The sequence below is a fragment of the Dasypus novemcinctus genome, chromosome 3 (assembly GCF_030445035.2).
Source record: "Dasypus novemcinctus isolate mDasNov1 chromosome 3, mDasNov1.1.hap2, whole genome shotgun sequence".
In the NCBI taxonomy this organism is placed as follows: Eukaryota; Metazoa; Chordata; class Mammalia; order Cingulata; family Dasypodidae; genus Dasypus; species Dasypus novemcinctus.
Genome location: NC_080675.1, coordinates 55151989 through 55171267, shown reverse-complemented (window position 1 = coordinate 55171267; position 19279 = coordinate 55151989). Strand labels below are relative to the sequence as shown.

The 19279-nt window shown below is 39.6% G+C and overlaps 1 protein-coding gene across 1 annotated transcript in view; it reads left to right on the top strand.

Moving 5' to 3' along the window:
- PELI2 (pellino E3 ubiquitin protein ligase family member 2) overlaps window positions 1-19279 on the top strand; it is a 196506-nt gene that overhangs the window by 47267 nt on the left and 129960 nt on the right. The window contains exon 2 of the mRNA XM_058293384.1: window positions 11558-11687. Coding sequence (XP_058149367.1) covers window positions 11558-11687 — 130 coding nt within the window. The remainder of the gene's footprint in view (window positions 1-11557; window positions 11688-19279) is intronic.

The window sequence follows — 19279 nt, the reverse complement described above, 5'->3', positions numbered from 1 at the left end:
AGAAAGAACAGGTTAAAAACCACTGATAATGGGTTTAGTACTGTGTTCCTGATGTAAAGAACTTTGTAATGCTTAACCTGGGGAGATATTTTGGTATGGGGAAGCTAAAAAAACATCGATTAGAAAAAAGCAACCTCAATGTACAAAAGCATGTAATGAGACCCATAGAAGCCTCTCCTTAGCCATGTCAAAGGGTACCTTGCTAGGAATAACGTTTGTATTTTATGCTATTTCCAGAACCAACCCATTTCCAAAGGAATGGCCCAATTTCAGACTTTGCAGGTGAGGGCCTTTTGTTTTGAAAAGCCATCAGAAACTATTTTGTTATATTGGTTCATTTTAAGTGTATATCCATGCTAGTGTTAGAACTAATAGTATTTTTATTTTCTTCACATAAACCTTAACCTAATATACTATTTCTCATTGTATTTCAGTTTGCATTTAGATAGGAATTGAAGATGTAAGTTGAAATAAAAAATATTTGAGGCATCCCAAAGTAAACACAAAATTTGGAAGACATTTAAATATAAATGTGAAGTATTTTTTTTCCTTTCTAGGTTAGGGCAGCAAGATACTTTTCAATTTCCAAACAGAGGAATATTTCCATTACTGATTTCTAGCATAACTGCATTGTGACTTCAGATCTTGGCTATTTTTTGAGATTTGCTTTGAGTTCCAGTATATGATCAGTTTTTGTAAATGGTATGTGTACTTGAAAAGAATTTGTAATCTGCAGCTGTTGATTTGGGTGTTCTGTGTGTGTTAATTAGGTCAAGTTTCTTAATCATTTAGAAACGTGACCTCTTCCATATATATCCTTATGATGTTTTTTGTTTGATGTTCTTATTAATTATGGAGAAATGTATGTTAAAGTATCCTACGGTAAGTGTGGATTTGTTTGTGTACTCTTGTAGTAATGTCAGTATTTGCTTTATGTATTCTGAGCCATGTTACTAGGTAAATACTAATTTAGACTCACTGTGTATTTTGGTGAGTTGAACTTTTCATTTTTTGAAATTGTTCTATCTCCAATAGCCCTTTTTTTTTGAGGGGGAAGGTCTGATGATGTTATTCTTTATTTATATGGTATGTTTTTTTCATTCTTTTAACTGTTTTATTAAGATGCATTTCTTATAAGCAGCATAAAATTAGATTTTTAAAAGTCCAAGAATCTTTTGTTTAGACCATTTACATTTAATATAATTATTGGTAATGTGTGTGTTTGAATGTATGATCTTATTTGCATTTTTTCTTTGTTCGCCCTGTTCTGTTTGATTCTCCTTTTTTCCTTTTCTTTTGGATTGATTGCATTTTGTCACTCCTCTTTCCCCCTGCACTAATTTACTTTGTTTTAATAGTTACCTTAGATATTAAAACACATTTCCTTAGTTTATCAAAAACTAATGATAATCAGCATCTTTATTCTCCCAAGTCCTGGACAGAAGGCTCTTAGAACACTTTAATTATATTTACTTTTACCGAATTTATATGCTTTTGTTGTCTTTTGTTTTAATATTATATTTCAAAAAAAATTCCACAACCTGCAATGCTATTATTGTTTTGTATCATCAATATTCAGTTGGAGTTTCCTTCATGCTTACCACTTTTATTTTTCTTAATTTTTACAACTTTAGACTCTCCCATCAAGATTATTCTTTCTTTCCAAAATGTCTTTTCTGAACTTCCTTTAGTGTGAGTATGTTGCTAATGAAGTTGAAATCTTTTAGTGTTTGTCTAAGACCAGGATTCTTAACCTTTTTTGTTCCACAGACCCCTTTGCCAATCAGGTGAAAATCATGGACCCCTTACTAAGTCCATACTATACTGTGTATTATTTAATAAATATATCACACCTGCACTAACAGGTTTTTTTGAGTTTCAGTTCAAAATTACAGATCCCTTGTTATGAATCTCTGGTATAAGAAATAGTTTTAGTTTACCTTCACATTTGAAAGATACTTACTGCTGGGAATAAAGCTCCATTAGCTTCTGGCTTTGTTGTTGCTTAAAGTCAGCTGTCAGTGTGCTGGGGTTTTTGTGTCTGTGACTGTTTTTGTTTTTTTTTAACCTCCTTGGGCTTCTTTGGAAGTTTTCTCTGTGCCTTATGTAGTTTAGCTGTGATGTATTTGGGACTGTATGAGTTGGGAAACTCTTGGTATGAACAGTGTTAGGGCAGGCTACATAGCTCTAGCGTCAAACTGCCTGGGTTCCAGCACTAATGTTTCCAGTTCTTGACTATCTGAACTTAGACATATCCTTTAACTTCACTCTCCTTGTATTTCTTAACTATGAAATCAGGAAGATGATAATACATGCTTTGTAGGTTAGGCAGTATGGAAAGCACTTAGCACAGAACCTGGTGCATAGTAGGCTCTCAACAGACTTAGTAAATTTTAAAAAATTAAATTAAAATAAAAAATAAACAAGATTATGAAGGTCACAAGTGCAAGCAGAATTTGCATTTTCTTCTTTTTGATTGTATCTTGATTCATAGAAAGTCATCAACTCAGTCTGCTCTTCCGTTGATGAAAATAAGAGGTTTGTTTTTGGGGGGTGCCCTGAAAGAAGGTAGAATCAGAAAGTGCTTTTGTCTTGTTGAATCCAGGTACAAGGATGGTGGGGCAGAGTGGGGGGCAGAGCTGCAGCCCTCCCTGCTACTAGCAGCATAGTTTACTCCTCTGTTTCTCTTTCTTAGCACCTGGATTTTTAAAAATTTTTAACTCTATAGGTTTTTTTTTTTTGCTGTTGTGTTTTTTGTTTTTGAGAGCTACCATGGTTGTCTTTTAAAAGGGAGAATGGCTACTTTAATACCAATGTATATCCTGAGCACTTCTCTTTTCCCCAACAAATAAAGCCTGTACATGGTAGAAAAATAGAGGCTCTGGAGCCACATTTGGGCTCTGTTACCTAATTGCTGTGTGTGTTTGGGCAAGTCATGCAGCATATCTGCCCTTTATTGCTCACCTCTAGACTAGAGATAATACCAGCCACCTCCAGGGTTAATGTAAAAGATTAAATGTGAAAGAATCTGTTATAGTTCTTGGCGTCCAGTGGATGTTCAAGAAGTAGTCTGAGCTTTCTGATGCCTTTGACCTTCTTAGCCAGGATGCTAATATTTTAATTGAAGAAATGTCTTCTGTCTCCATATAGAATGGGAGTATTTGAAAAAGATTTGGACATCTGTTTCTAAAATCGAATCTATTACTTTTTGTTGCTCTCTTTGTAGCTGAGGAAAATGAAGCCCATTTTAGGATTTAGGTAAGTTCAAAGCACCAGCTAGAAAAAGAAGCTAGAAGGTACAATTCCTATCTCCTGATCTCCAAACCATTATCAGTATTTTCACAATAATTTGTAACTGTTTTATTAAACACTCCTCTGTTTTAAGGTACCACATAGAGGTGAAGTGGGTATGTAAAGAAGTTGGAAACTTCTTAAAGAGCATCCAATCCAATTGGTGTAAGATGAACAGAAGATTGAATTATGGTCTCCCGCAGACCTGGTATAGAAGACTCTTTAGAGTTGTCATCTGTGCCCTCCCACCCCCTGCCGCTCTTATTTTTTGGAAATACTTTAAAACTTATGGGACAGTTACAAAAATTATATAAACCCCATTCAGAGAACTCCAGCACCCCCCTCTCCCACATACACAAAGGTCCCATGTTTTCTTAAGGTTCTGTAACTTGAATCACACATGGAGGACATACCAGTATATAGGCGAGCAAATATACCAGAGCAGTATCCTAATTCAAAACTCGTTGTTGTAATTTCTTTTATGCCATTGTTTCCAACTCATTTTCATTAGCATTTATCAGAGTTGTTTTTATGAATATTTGTTACCTTCTATCTTCTCTACCTGACCAAGTCCTTCAAGAGACAGGGTGTCTTTTTGCATCCTTAGCCCTTTGACTCTTGACCCTGGGAGCTGACACAACTCATGCACTTGATACATACATGAATTTTTTTTTCATATTTGATAGGTTTGAAATAGCTACTTGAGGGAAAACCGTTTCCAACCAAAAAAGAGGAGTTGAGAATCTTCATTTTAAGGCTAAGCCAAGAAAAATTCTCCGAATGAATTGTTTGAAAAGCTGCAGCAGGTCATCTCCAAAAGGGATAGATATGTTGGATGTTATGGTGCCAACATAATGAGTTCTCTGGCTAAAAATCAAAGCCTACTTTTTTCTTAGGAGGTACCGGGGATTGAGCCTGGGACCTCATACATGGGAGGCAGGTGCTCAACCAGTGAGCTATACTCACTCCCCAAAGCCTACTATTTTTGAGGTCCTGTGATATATAGCATTTCTTAGGCACAGAGAAACAAACATCATTGTGTCCCTGGGCTCAGTAAGTTCATTTGGGCAAGGGAGGAAGTCCAGGCATATATGATAAATTAAATAATAAGGGGCTTTTGGACTGTATTTTGTAAAGCGAATATCAGGTCCTTATTGATTTGTGTACATTTTCTTGCACACAGCTGCACATGGTCAGTTAGTGTGAGCTGCCTCTAGACAGGCCACATTGCAGGCTCTGTGCCCTGTCTTGAGTCTCTTGTCCCTAGTGTCACTTTACTGTTTATCTGCAGTGTCTGCTCTAGTGGCAGGGTGTTCCTTTCCAGGGAGAGAGGAGCTTGCTATCTCTAATGAGAAACCAGGCTGTCTCTGGGGCAGGATCATTCGATACTCATGGCGTCACCATTTCTGTGGCACCACCTTCTCTTGTCCACTCCATGTGGTTGTTGTCATGAGAGTTCAGACTCATTGAGATCAAATGTGATGGGTCCAAAATGTGGCTGAATTCCTTTTGGCCAATACATTTTTAGGAGGCAGGCTTCTTCTCAAGACCATTATTGTGTTACGTGCTAAGAAATGCCTTGAATTAAAAAATTGTCAGTGTTGTTTACCAGAAAGAATATGAAATTTGGAGCCAGACAAACTGAGTTTGGATAAGATCCTGCCCTTTCCTGGTTGTGTGAGTTGGGTGTGTTTCGACCATACTAAGCTTTTTTATCTGTCAAATGGGAGTAATAATGTCTCCCTTACAGGTGTTTTTTTGGAACATGGTAGGTATTCAGTACAATTTATTAAGATAACATTAATCTGTGAATTTTACATTTTAAATCAGGAAAATCTCTTTATTAAAACTTTGTGAAATTTCTTACACAGGTTTTTCATTGTCCTTTGCAGCTTCCGAATACCTTTACTATAAAGGCAACCTATTGGTTCTGCATCTATGAAGAGTTAAATTTCCATCATACATTTACTAAAGAAGTGCCTGTTAATTCTCCAGAATAAAAAATAAAAAATGTAAAGCCTGAAAAACAACTTGTGAGTTTGAATGAGAACATTCCATTTAGCAGTTGAAACAAGTATGTTAGCAGTACTTGGAAATTTAATTTCTACAAATTTACTGGGTGTGAAGCTGGCCAAGCCAGGGAACATTCTGACTCCTTTTGTGGAATAATTACTGTTCGCCTTTAGAGGCAGAACTCCATCATTGTGTTCAGGTTCTATTCCACTGTACAAAAGATGGTCTTTCGGTCATTTAGCCAACCTGGAGATTTTCAGTGCCTAGTCTGTGCCCCTAGGTGTACTGTGCCCAGTGTTGGAAATAAAAACAAAAGCCTTGCTTTCTTGAATTCACTGTGTAGGGTAGGAAGAGGGAGCAGGGTGGGAGGTGGAAAGGGGAGGGGAAGATTCAGAAATAGCTTTCAAGAGGTGACAATTGTATATGACTTGAATTAGATCAGGGGAGAAATGGAAAGGCACTGAGGCAAGGAAAGACTGCAGTGGCAAGAAGAAGCCTTGGGGCTTGGGGTGTGTGTCTTGGGGTACTGATGACTGCATAACCAACTGCTCCAAAACTTAGTGACTTAAAACAACCACCATTTTGTTTATCTCATAATTCTGTGGGTCAGGGATTTGGACAGTGCTCAGCCGACAGTTCTTCTACCCTACATGGCACAACTTGGTGATAGTCAGCTGATGGATGGCTTGGTCTGGAGGGTACAAGATGGCCTAAGGAACATGTGTGGCACTTGGTGGGGGTGGTTGGAAGGCTGGGCTTCTCTGCGACTGCCAACTGGTGTGCCTACACATGGCCTCTCCTGCATGGCATCTCAGGGTATTTAGGTTTCTTGCATGGCAGCTCAGAGCTCCCAGGAGACCCAGGTAGAAGTTGCAAGGCTTTTTCACACCTAGCTTTGGAAGTCCTAGAACATCACTTCCTTTGTATCTTGTTGGGAGCCAGCCCAGGTTCAGGGGGAGAAGGTTGGAGTAATTTGCAGTTCTCTTGAATCTACCACACTTGTGCTCCTTGATATGCAGCCTTGGGAGACTTTATGGTAGTTATTGGAGTACATGATTTGGAGGCAGTGATCAAAAAATAGCAGGATGAAGAGTCAGCAAGTGTTGGAAGTTGGATAGTGTAAACAATTTTTCAAGATTCTCGGTTGAAAGGAAAAGGGAAGTCTAGTGGAAGCTCACAGAGAGGTTTAGGGTTGGAGTGGGTTTGCTTGTTTGTGCTTTGTTCGTTCCTTTTTAAGGTGGGTGAGATCACCAATGACCCTCTGATTTTGGAACCCATAGTTCCTAAAACTGTGGTGGTGTATTTTCATACTCATAGCTGACCTCCAGGACACTAAACACAGTTAAAATTTTCTCGTCTCTGGTGATAATGACTTTCCCCTGGTCCTTCTGTCCCCAGACTTAAAAGGGTTTCTTTCCTTAAATGGTGATATCTCTTAGGGTCTGTACTTGCCATGTTTACTTTCTTATTCTACACCCTTGAGTAATCTCATTTATTCTCATCATTTATTTTTTTTTATTTTTAAAATTTTTAAAATTTCATTAAAGTTAATAGATCATAAGAAACGTTACATTGAAAAACATAAAAAACAAAAAACATAAGAGGTTCCCATATAACCCACTCCCCACCCCCACCTCATCATTTTTGTAAATTGTATTTTTTTGAAGATATGTACATTACACATAAAAAATTACATTAAAAAATATAAGAGGTTCCCCTATACCCCCCACCCCCCACCCCACTCCTCCCACACCAACAACCTCATCTGTTGTCGTGGCACACTCTGCACTCAGTGAACACGTTTTGGGGCACTGCTACACTACATAGATAATAGTTTACCCTGTAGTTCACACTCTCCCCCCAGTGCATTCAGTGGGTTATGGCAGGGTATATAAAGTCTAGCATCTGACCCTGCAATATCATTTAGGACAACTCAAAATCCCAAAAATAACCCCACATCACATCTCTTCCTTTCTCTCCCTATCCTCAGCAACTACTGTGGCCACTTTCTCCACCTCGGTGCTAAAATTTCTTCACAATAGTTTTATAGTAGAATATCAGTAAGTCCACTGTAGTCATATTTTATTCCTCCATTCTGTGGGCCCTGGGATGATGATGTCCTCTCGACCTCTAGATCAAGGAGGGGTTTAGATTCCACATGGATGATGGATGCAATTCCTCTGCTTACAGTTGTAGGCACTCTCAGTTCCCTGGTGTGGTGGTTGACCATCTTCACCTCCCTGTTAGCTAGCCTGGTAAGACCAACAAACCAGAGAGTAGGAGTCGCCACTCCGCTGAGGCTCAGGGCCCAGCTGGTATTCTCACCATTTTAACCACCACCTGTATGGTGAAAACACCGAAGTCTATAACTTCTCTTCAGCTCCAGACTTGTGTATCCAGTACCTCCAATGTATCTTCCCCTAGATGTCACTATAATTTTTGTTTCTTTTTTCTAATAGCGCCATCCCAATAGTGCTATTCCCCTGCCCTAGACCAGAAGCCAAGGTCCCTTGCACCATATATCCAAATAAGTGTCCAGGTGCTTTATGGAGATTTTTTGCCTTTAAAATCAGGCTTTTCAACTGTGACTGTGTGTAACCTTACTGAAGGAGCTTTTTAAAAATGCAAAACTGAAGCCTTATCCAATATTTACTGAATCAGAATATCTTGAAACTTAGGCATCTGTATAAAATTTTATAAAATCAGATGATTCTGATTCTTACCCAGCCTTGAAAACAGCTGTCCAAAATTGTTCTGTGATCCTCCTCATTCGTACCTTCAGTTTAGGCTTTTATAGTTTCTCTCCCTGTGAATATGATAGTTCTCTCATTTGATCTTCTTCACTCTAATCTGGATATCTCCTCTAATGCATCCTGCACTTTGCTGCCCTAGTGATTTTTCTATATAGCGAATCATGTGAGTCCTTATCAGCCTCCTCATTCCTCTTAGGTTAAAAAGCCACGCTTATTATTCTGGAGTACTGGGCTCTTACAATCTGGCTTCTGCCTACCTTTCATCCTTGTTTCTCACTACTTCCTCTCCTCTTGAAAGTAGTACCAAACTCCTTATAGTCTTCTTTGCCTTTGTACATGCTGTATCCCTGCATGCTGCTTAAGCACAAGCACTTCAAGCAGTAGCTCCTGCATGAAGCTTTCCCTATGCCTCTTCCCAGGTGCTCTGTGCTACTAATACATCTTATTGCATAGGTGTTTTATTGCACTTGTTTTTGTGCCTTTCTTTCCTTTCAAGCAGGGATCTCTATGAAAGTAGGGAGGGGGATAGTCATCATTGTAATGAGAGTACTTAGCATTATAAATATTGAATGATCATGTTGTTTAACCTAATTAGAAACTTGTCTCATATTGACATCGGTTTTTCCACTGTTAACCTTAATTATTTCCAATAGCATTTTTCACTAATCATTATCTAGATGTATTATGTAATTAAGTATTGTATAAGTAGACTGGCATTTGCTTAATAATATCTATGTGTCTGTATGCAATTTAAATTAAATGCCTCTGCCTATGTTAAGGTTGGCATTTCTGGTTTGTGTTTTTTCTCCTTTGTTTTCTTTTACTGCTTTTTCTTTAAGGCTTTTTGATTGTTAAGTAGCAGAAACCAACCTGAGTTAGCTGAAATTACAAAGAATTTTAGGACAAAGGTCAGAGTGTATCTGGGCCAGTTGAAGCCCTCAAGGATCCTCTTTCCAACTCCTTTTGCTGTGTTACTATTCCTCTGCTTCATTCTTTACTTTTTCTACTTCTTCACGTAGTGCGTAACATACCCCCAGCTCCTGAGCTTACATTTTACAGCTTTAGTCACCTACACAAACCAGCTGGTTGTCTCCAGCCCCAGTTTTGGATGTTCTGGGATTAGAATATCATTGGCCAGTTCAGGCCAAATGTCCACCTCTGGCCATACAGCTTCAAGATGGTGAGGAGGATGGTGGCATGGTCACATCATTCAAACATGGTATGAGGTTCACCTTTGTAAGGTGTAGGGGGTAGATTCCAGCAAGGGGGGCATTATCGTGAGTTAGAGCCCATTTACCCTGAGTGTATTGCTGAGAGAGATTCAGCACAGAGCTGGGAAAAAGAGAGGGGCATAGGAAACCTTGCCAGATCTTTTACTAATTGCCTCTGGGCCACAGTGGTGAAAATGGTTCTCTAAATTGTTTAGAGTCCTGGCTTTAATTGGTTCACATATGTTCCTCTTAATGTAGAATGTTTATCTTGATTTAAGTGATATGGAACTGTATTAAAACAAAGTGTGTTTAAAATGGTTGTTTACTCATGGATAATTTATAGTAGTAATCACAAATGTGTTTAAGAAAATAATGTACATTATTCTGATCTTGCCTGAGAAGGAGAGATATAAAACTTGAAATATCTTATTTCTTTATTCTAGAGACATTTTTATATAGCTGACAATTTCTTTGTGATGGAAATAGAAACAGATTAAAAACACAGCAGGAATAACTTCCCATGGTAATTTAAATCATTGTCATTCTGTGGTTATGGAATTGTAAAGCAAATACATAAACCCTTTCATTTCAACATCTACTCTTCTTTACTATATTTTTTATTTTTTAATTTTTTCTTTATTTTTAAAGAAGTTTTAGATTGCATAAAAGTTATATAAAAAAAATAGGGGATTCCCATATACCCCACTCCCTACCCCCTCACTTTTTCCCCTATTAATAACATCTCTCATTAGTGTGGTACATTTGATACAATTGATGATCAAATATTGAAGCATTGCTCCTAACGATGATCTATAGTTTACATTGTGGTTTATACTTTGCACTGCTCAATTTTACAGGTTTTGGTAAAATGTATAATGGCCTGTATTTGTCATTGTGAATGACATGAATTCTTCTGCAAAACAATTCCAGGGTCCCCAAAATGCTCCATGTTATACCCATTCTTCCCTCTCCATCTCTTCAGAACCTCCAGTGACCATTGTCTTTATATCAGTGTTACAAGTTCTTCCATTACTAGAATAATAGTAAGTCTATTTTGGTCCATAATTGCAATCTCCCCTTATGTTTTCTCATTCCTTAATCTTGAGGATTTGGGGATGGTGATGCTTCCAATTGAGTGGTGGCGTAGATCCCACAGGGCAGGTGGTGGGACTGTCTTGCTTGCCTCACTCTTCTTGAGGGGGCCTCACATGCCTTCTTTGTCATGCTGGCCACCCTCATCTTCCTCTCCTAGAAAAAGGGAAGACCCAGGAGTCTGCCCTACAAGATCATTTCAATAGGAACAAGCCACCAGATGTGCAGTTCCCTAACTTTGGTGTCTGTGGGAGTCTTGAAACTGTTACATTTATCCTCCTAAATTTTAAATGATTCCCTTCCTTGCTTTCAGTTCTCTTCTTTCAAAGAGTCTCTGCCAAGATGGAGGTGGAGAATAGTCATGGCAATGTGGCCAAAGGGGACAAGCAGCCAGAACACACAGGGACTGTTTAATTCAGAGTAAGAAAAAACAGTCGAAAATTGAAAAGCTAAAATCCTGACTTTCTAAACACTGGTGTTTAAGTAAATACAGGAAATCTACTTAAGGTCATTATAGGTTTTCTAGGTGTCTTGTAAAGTTATTTAACAGTTTATGGCTTAAAACTCATCTTCTTACTTTTAAGATCTTTTTATGGGCAACCTTCCTGTTGAGTCATATTTTTTCTTAATTTTTGCACTTTACTTTTTGTTAACATAACAGTGTAAGGTTCAAATAGAAATGGGAATGAATGTAGTGAATCCAGAACTTTTATGTAGGCAACTATAAATTTGGTCTTCTTATAGATAAAGATCCTATAGATAACATTAACGTGATTTGAGGGTGAGAGATGAGGTTTAATTAGTATGCTATTTTCTAACTGACTCATTTAAAAGTATTGAGCATTTCTCTGGGGCTCATTGAATGACGCTTACTGAGTTGAGCCAGAGCTAATATGATCTCTGCAGAATACTCATTTGCTTATTTATACTTTGTCTCTTTCCAAAAACATTTGAAGAGTCTGACTTTATAGAATAGGAAATCTTTAATTACTTGTACTTCACTCTTAAATGAAGTTTCTGGAAGTGATTTGAATTTCATTGTAGCTGAAGTGTGTTTTGCAGTCCTTTCCTTTTGTGGGGTGGTTAGTAGGCAATTCTTTATAACCATTCCTGTCTTTTCCCGTATTTCATCCAAACTTTTATTCTTAAAACTCTTAAAATTTGCAAATAAATGAACTCTTTCATCTCTGCTTATAGGTACAATGGTGCTTTACCTAATGGAGACCGAGGGCGGAGGAAAAGCAGATTTGCTCTCTATAAACGGCCCAAGCCTAATGGAGTCAAACCCAGCACAGTTCACGTGATATCAACTCCCCAGGCGTCCAAGGTAAGTGTCTTGGGGGCAGGGGAAGGCAAATAGTGACTGAGGCTTATTCCATCTCTACTGCATTCTTAAGTTTCGGTCTTGTGTTCCTTAGGACAGAGTTTCTCAGCCATTTTAGGAGGGATAGTGAGGGGCTGCCATGTGCATTGTGGGATGTTCTGCAGCATGTACTCAGTACAAGCCAGTAGCTCTCCCCACCCCTAGTTATGACAACAAAAAATGTCTCCAGATGTCACCAAATATCCCTGGGGGGGGGGGGGAGGGAATGGAGGGGAGGGGAAGGGAATGGAGGGGAGGGGAAGGGAATGGAGGGAAGGAATTCTTCTCCTCCCCAGTATGAATCAGAGCTTTAGGATATAATGGAACCAGCTTATATCAGTTTAGAATAGCTGTTGAAAGAAAGATGATATTCTTTATTATAAAGAGAGTTTTTGTATTAAGTCTTGGTATAAACCTTGTTCTGGTTTTTTATTTTCCTTCAGTTCATTGAGTGCAGTGGGTGTTTTCTCATAATCTACATATATATGGAACTGACTGTGATTATTAGAAGGCTTGGAAGTAAATAGAGCTATGTGCTGTAAAAAGTATGCTATACATATTCCTCTCATAAATTTAAGTGAATAAAATGCTAATTTTTTTGTGATTTTTAAAATTTGTTTTCTGATATCTCAATGGGAGAAAAAACCTGAGTTTCCCTTCTGATTGATATATTTTATCTATTGTGATTAAATAAATTCTTTAATGTGTACCATAATTTCCTTTTCTATAAAGTAATTATATGTACCTGATGTATTTCATATGGGGCTGCTAGCTGTTCATAGTTATTTGTCATATTGGGTTTGGACCATCTGGAATAAATAAAATAGTTGATTCCCATTTTTATTGAGAACCCATGTTCAAAGAGAAATGAATGTCTTCATGGAAGCACTGTGATATTTATTCTTAGTCTTAAAAACTTAAGATCACCTTTGTTAATTTTTTTATTTAAAAAATCTCCCGTTGTTTTTGAAACAGTGCCATGAAAAGAATTTGCTAGACTGTTCCCATAAGGATTGGATTGTCTTGTGTTAATGAGGAAATCATCAGATAGGAAAGTATCAAACACCAAGCAAACAGGAAAGGAAAAATTAGTGTTAGCAGCCAAGTTTCTGACTAGAGAAAGAGAAATTAATTTTTTTTTAGGAAGGACAGGGAGCAAATAGGAAGGATAAGGAAAACAAAGGAAACCCAGCCTTAAAAAGATTCTGAGGAAAGGAGGAGTTGAAATAGCAACAAAATCTTGGAAGGTCAAGAAAACATGAGGAACATTTTGTGGTCCAAATATATTTGGTTCAGAAGGATACAAGATAAATGTTTTTAATCATTTACTGAATGCCAAACTGTTCTGGTATTATGGATGTGGTCCTTATATTTTTGTTCATTTGTTGGCTTATTTTTCTCCTTTGGAACTGTACGTTTTTACATTTGTTTTTTTTAAATCTTAGATTTTATATTAATACAATGACTTCATTTAAAAAAATTATAGAAATCTTACTTTCATTACCTAGGCTCCATGGCATAATAGAATGAAAATTAGCTACTACTGCATGGTTAGTGGTTCTTCCTTATTCTTTGTCCCTTTTTTGTTTTTTGTTTTTTTTAAAGATTTATTTATTTATTTAATTTCCCCCCCTCCCCTGGTTGTCTGTTCTTGGTGTCTATTTGCTGCGTCTTGTTTCTTTGTCCGCTTCTGTTGTCGTCAGCGGCACGGGAAGTGTGGGCGGCGCCATTCCTGGGCAGGCTGCTCTTTCTTTTCACGCTGGGCGGCTCTCCTCACGGGCGCACTCCTTGCGCGTGGGGCTCCCCCACGCGGGGGGCACCCTTGCGTGGTGCGGCACTCCTTGCGCGCATCAGCACTGCGCATGGCCAGCTCCACAAGGGTCAAGGAGGCCCGGGGCTTGAACCGCGGACCTCCCATGTGGTAGACGGACGCCCTAACCACTGGGCCAAAGTCCGTTTCCCTCTTTGTCCCTTGATTCTAGTTTTAGCCTTTTATGTTTTAGATTTTACTTTTTTAGATTATAAATTTTTTGGTGGTTGTCTGTCTAAATCTTCATTTAAAATATCACTCATGGTACTAGGAGCTGGGCAAATTGTGTTTTGATCTTAATCTTCTCGTCTTTTAACCTGGGAAAAATATATTCTCTTAGCTTGGCTTCCTCATGTGTAAAATGAGTGAATTAGCTACAGGCAGGAGCCATGTTGACTGAGAAAAGATACTTTGGTTATAAACAACAGAAATAGATTCTGCCTTGGCGGGAAAAAAGCAAGAATGCAGAAATTATTAAAGGACAAGTTAGGAGCAACTCACAGGATTGGGGAAGCAGGGAATCAGTCTTTGTGTGAGAGAAGTGTCAGCCAAGGTGTCAACAGGAGTTAACATGGATATTCCTTCAAGAGCGTTATATGATGACTTGACTCCACCCACCTTCTGTCTCCTTTAAAGGTTTTTAATTTTCCAGAGAGAGAATCTGATTGGCTCAGTATGGGTTAGTCAGCCATGACCAAGGGAGCTGGGTAGACCAGACCTATTTACTGTGAACCACCCAAAGCACTCATATTGCCTGTATTCAGTCAACTTCATCACCTTGGTACCTCTACATTGAAGGCCTCATTCATAGTATGTGCTGAATAATGAATTGTACAGTGCATAGGTGCTAAACCTACCTCTTCTGTCCTCCCTGGATCTAGGACCTTAAACACAAATCCTTGACTCCATCTGTTCCTTTTCAGACTCTCATCCCTCACCAACTTTGCCCTGCCATCCTTCTGCCAGCGTCCACCTTGAGCCCCGTTCAGTTGCGAACAAAGTATCTTCCATATTTCTTCAAATACTTCTCCCACTGGCTCACCTTAACTGAATCCTGTTTTTTCCTAATGCACACTCTTTTTATTCTTTTTTCTCTCTCTTCCAGTTCATGAAGCTATAAATGATTTCATTCTGCTGCTTCAATTCCAGTCTTTTTTCTTTTAACCCTACATTATTAATTTATGCAGCTGTTGTGAACTGAATTGTGTCTCCCAAATAGATATGTTGAAATCCTAATCCTTAGTACCTAAGAATGTGGCCTTATTTGGAAATTGGGTCTTTACAGATGGAATCAGGCAAGTTGAAATGCACTCAATGTCCACTGGAGTAGGGTGGACCCTTAATCTAATATGATTGGTATCCTTATAAGAAAATGCAAATTGGACAGACACACAGAGGCAGAGAATACCATGGCTTGCCAGCAAGCTGCTTCCGAAAGCCAGGAAAGATTCATGGAACAGATTCTTCCCTACAGAAGACACAGGGCCCTGCTAACGCCTTGATTTCGGACTTCTAGCTTCCAGAACTGAGAGATAAAAAATTTCTTACTGTTTTAAGCCGCCCACTTGATGGTACTTACTTTACAGCAGCCCTGGGAAACTAGGGCAGCTACCTTTGCCCCACCTTTTCTTTCCCTTACTGACCTGAAGTTCACTCTTCCACATGTCAGTGACTTTAGTACCTAGTCCGTTCTCTGTTTCTTTCTCCCCTAAAACGTACATAAGTGTTCACGATGATCCTTCCCATACCGTGGTTCATGGTGCTTTAAAACTTTCAATGTCAGAACCTGTCATTTCCATTCCCCTTTCCCCTTTGATAGAGCACATCTCACAGTCCACTGTCCCTTGAAAGTGTCACGCCACCAGGATCGCAGACTCTGAAAGAAATTCTCTCCTTTGACTGTAATCTGCACTTCATTCTGCTGTGTACATAGTTTCACTGAATTTCTCATCTCATCAGGCCATCTCTTTAGCCTGTCTTTATTTGCCATGTCCTCATTTGACTTCTCTGGTTATGCGTTGACTCCACCCCAGATTCCCTTTCCCCAGTGCCTTTTGGTACCCCTCTTTGTGAGTGTCTGTGTCTGTGTATGGGCCCTTCCCAGGCCCTGCTGGGTTGTGTTTCTTTGCTCACCCCATTTGCCTTCAGGGTGTCAGTGTGTATGGTGCTACTTGGCAAAAACTGTTTGCCTTGAGTTGACAGTGGTTCATCAGGCCTGAAATTCTGACTCTGTGGTATTGGTCATGGAAGGGTCATCTTTGATTGGTGGTGTAGAAGGGAGACCTCAGGATGGAAGCAGTTCTCTCTTGTTTGAGTTTGAGCGTTTTGCCTTTTGGCTTTGTTGCTTCTTCCTTCTTTCACAATCATAGCTCCATCCTCAGGGGCAGAACAGAGAGCAGCCCTTTGCTGGGAATCCTGGTAGATGGGAAACTGAACTTTTTACTTTCCTGTAGTTGCCAGTGTTCAAGCTAGCCCCAGTGAGGAAGGCAAGTAGGTACTGCTGTTGTGTAATGTCTGTTTGTATACACAGTTGTTCTTAGAATACTGTTCACAGGTATTTCTCTGATTAATGTGTTTTAAAAGCCAAAGCCCTATTTTATTTGTAGCAGCTCTGTTAAATAGGCATAGGCCTTTTGACAGTTTATTCACCCATTCATTTTTTTCAATGGGTATTTATCTAGCACCTTCTGTGGCCAAGCACCATACTAAGTACTAGAGAGTGAGCAAAATATGTCCATCTGGAGCTAAGAGTCTGTGTATAGGCAAACGATAAATAATCATGTGAATACATACTTAGCCATACCTTTTATAAAGTGCTGTGAAGGAAAAGAATGAGGAGCTGTGAGAGAAGGGGCACAGAGTTTATTTGTATTGGGTAATGAAAGCATCTCTGAGGAACCATGTGTGAGCTGCGAGATGAAGGGTAAAGAGGAGTTAGCCAGGAAGGCAGAGAGATCTGGGGTCGTGGGGGCCTGGTTAGGGAGCTTTGTTTTTTTCCCCTAAGGAGAAAGGGTGTTAATTAGGGGGAGTAGCATGATGTGACCAAGGATTTAAGTGTATTTATATTTATTCACTTCCTTATGATGTGGGGCAACTATTTGGCTCTTAACCTATAAAGAGTGTGGTGATGGTGGATGGCGCCTGATAGGTAAATATTTTGCTAGCAGCATGGTTTAAACTTAGCAACATTAAGAAGGAAAATTCAGGAGTGAATGTGGCTCAAACAGTTGAGTGCCTGCCTCCTACATGGGAGGTGCCAGGTTCAGGTCCCGGTGCCTCCTAAAGAAAAAAACCAAACAGACAATGAGCAAAAAACAACAATGAGCAGACAACAAGCAAAAACAAACAAGCAAACAAATGAGGGAGCCAACTCAGGGGAGCTGATGTGGCTCAGTGGTTGAGTACCAGCCTCATGCATACGAGGTTCTGGGTTCAATCCTCAGTACCTAAAAAAAAAAAGAAAACTCTCCATGGTTTCCACTTCTTAGGTTGTACTTTACTGATACCCATCCCCCCACTGGTTTTTTGTTGTTGTTGTTTTTTGTTTTTTTTAAATTTCAAGTAACTGAAAATCAGTTGGTACAAGTTGGCGTATTTCAGAATGAGAAGTTTCAGTGGTCTTTGAGTGACAAGTTTAGTGGAAAAATTAGGCTTTTTAATGCAGTTGCTACAACCAGGGCTGCTCGTCAGCCTATTTGCACTGATATGGCTTAAAAAATGGTTGTTAAAATATTGAAACTCCTTATTATTGGCCACTGAATAATATAATCTGTGTATGTTATAGTATAGAATATAGTAACCTGTTGAGAAGTGGTAAAACTAATAATGGAAATTTGATGTGAATGCATTAGTTGAAGCTTATTTTTTTAGGTTGTTGTGGGGTCTACCTTTGGAGCACTCACTGCTTCTGTCTGACTATGTCTTGGTGGCAGTGAGGGGAGCAGGTGTTCTCCACTGTGTATTTCTTATGAAGCTGGGGCCTTCTGTACTTAAGAGAATCATCATTTTATTGTTAACCTCAGACAAACTGCTACTGTTTTTAAGTAGCAGTTTTAAATCATTTTTACTTTGATTTCATTGTTAGTGCCTCTTAATTCTTGGGCTGATAGTACATACCTGTTGTTCTGAGATTTATAAGCTCAAGAATTTATTTAATAAAATATTTTACAAATGAAGAGGCAATAAAGTTTGGATAGTTTTTATCTGTTTAGATATCATAAACATGCATATTCTTTTTTTTTTTTTAATATTTACTTATTTATTTTTTTAATTACATTAAAAAAATATATGAGGTCCCATTCAACCCCACCGCCCCCGCCCCCCACTCCCCCCACAGCAACACTCTCTCCCATTATCGTGATACATCCATTGCACCTGGTAAGTTCATCTCTGAGCATCACTGCACCCCATAGTCAATGGTCCACATCATAGCCCAGACTCTCTCACGTTCCATCCAGTGGGCCCTGGGGGGATCTACAGTGTCCCGTAATTGTCCGTGAAGCACTATCCAGGACAACTCCACGTCCCGAAAACGCCTCCACATCTCATCTCTTCCTCCCGTTCCCCACACCCAGCAGCCCCCATGGCTACCGTTCCCACACCCATTCCACATTTTCTCTGTGGACATTGGATTGGTTGTGTCCATTGCACACCTATGTCAAGTGAGGGCTTAGATTGCACATGGGTACTGGATGCACTCTTCCCGCTTCTAGTTGTAGACACTCTAGGCTCCATGTTGTGGTGGTTGACCTTCTTCAACTCCATGTTAGCTGAGTGGAGTAAGTCCAATAAGTCAAAGTGTAGGAGCTGAAGTCTGTTGAGGCTCTGGGCCTGGGTGTCATATTATCAGTCCAGAGATTCAAATCCCCTACATATATCTTAAACCCAGCACCAACTACAATTCCAATAAAGTAGCATGCAAGTCTTGTGAAAAGAGATCCCCTCTGAGTCCATTTCCATCACGCAGAAACACCAGCTCCAAAGAAGGGCCATCTGTCATGGCAGTGAACCCCTTCTGCCATGACCATAGAACCCGTGGGTCTCTTTATCCCTCAAAAGAACCAATACCTGGAGTTGTATCTACCTTATCTGTCTCTTAGACTCTGTTCAGTTGTACATAGGGGTATTCCTTCTGACAACCTCCAGACTCTTTTTTAGAGACTCACAGCCTTATAATCTCATTTCTCCTTTCCATTTCCCCTTACATTAGGTCAAACCGCTTCCCGAAGTCATGTTATTATATGTAGACAGGTATATTCTGCTGTTCCGCATTGAATCTTTAATTCAAGGTCATTTTCTAGTTGCTTCTTGAGCTGGTATGTGGTAGTGATCCCTCGGTGCCAGGGAGGCTCATCCCCGGGTGTCGTGTCCCACTCTGGGGGGAATGCATCACATCTACACGCTGAGTTTGGCTGTGAGAGTGGCCACATTTGAGTAACATGAAGGCTGTCAGGAGGAAACCCCAAGGCACAATGCTACTCTAGGCCTTGTTCTTATTGCAGGTGCATTGGCTCAAAAGTGTAGCCATTAGTATCAAGAGCCCACTGTTGGGCCCTCCTTCCTTCCTGGTTCTTGCCGTTGCACCTGGAGGATTGCCGCTGCTCTCCCAGGGCCCACAACAGTGACCCCCCGGCCAGGAGCCCAGTACCCCCCCAGCTGTTGTTTTTAATTGTTTCCACTATGAGTATATATAGACATTACCATATACCCTGGGCATATGCCCTGTATAACTCCCTGTCAACCATAT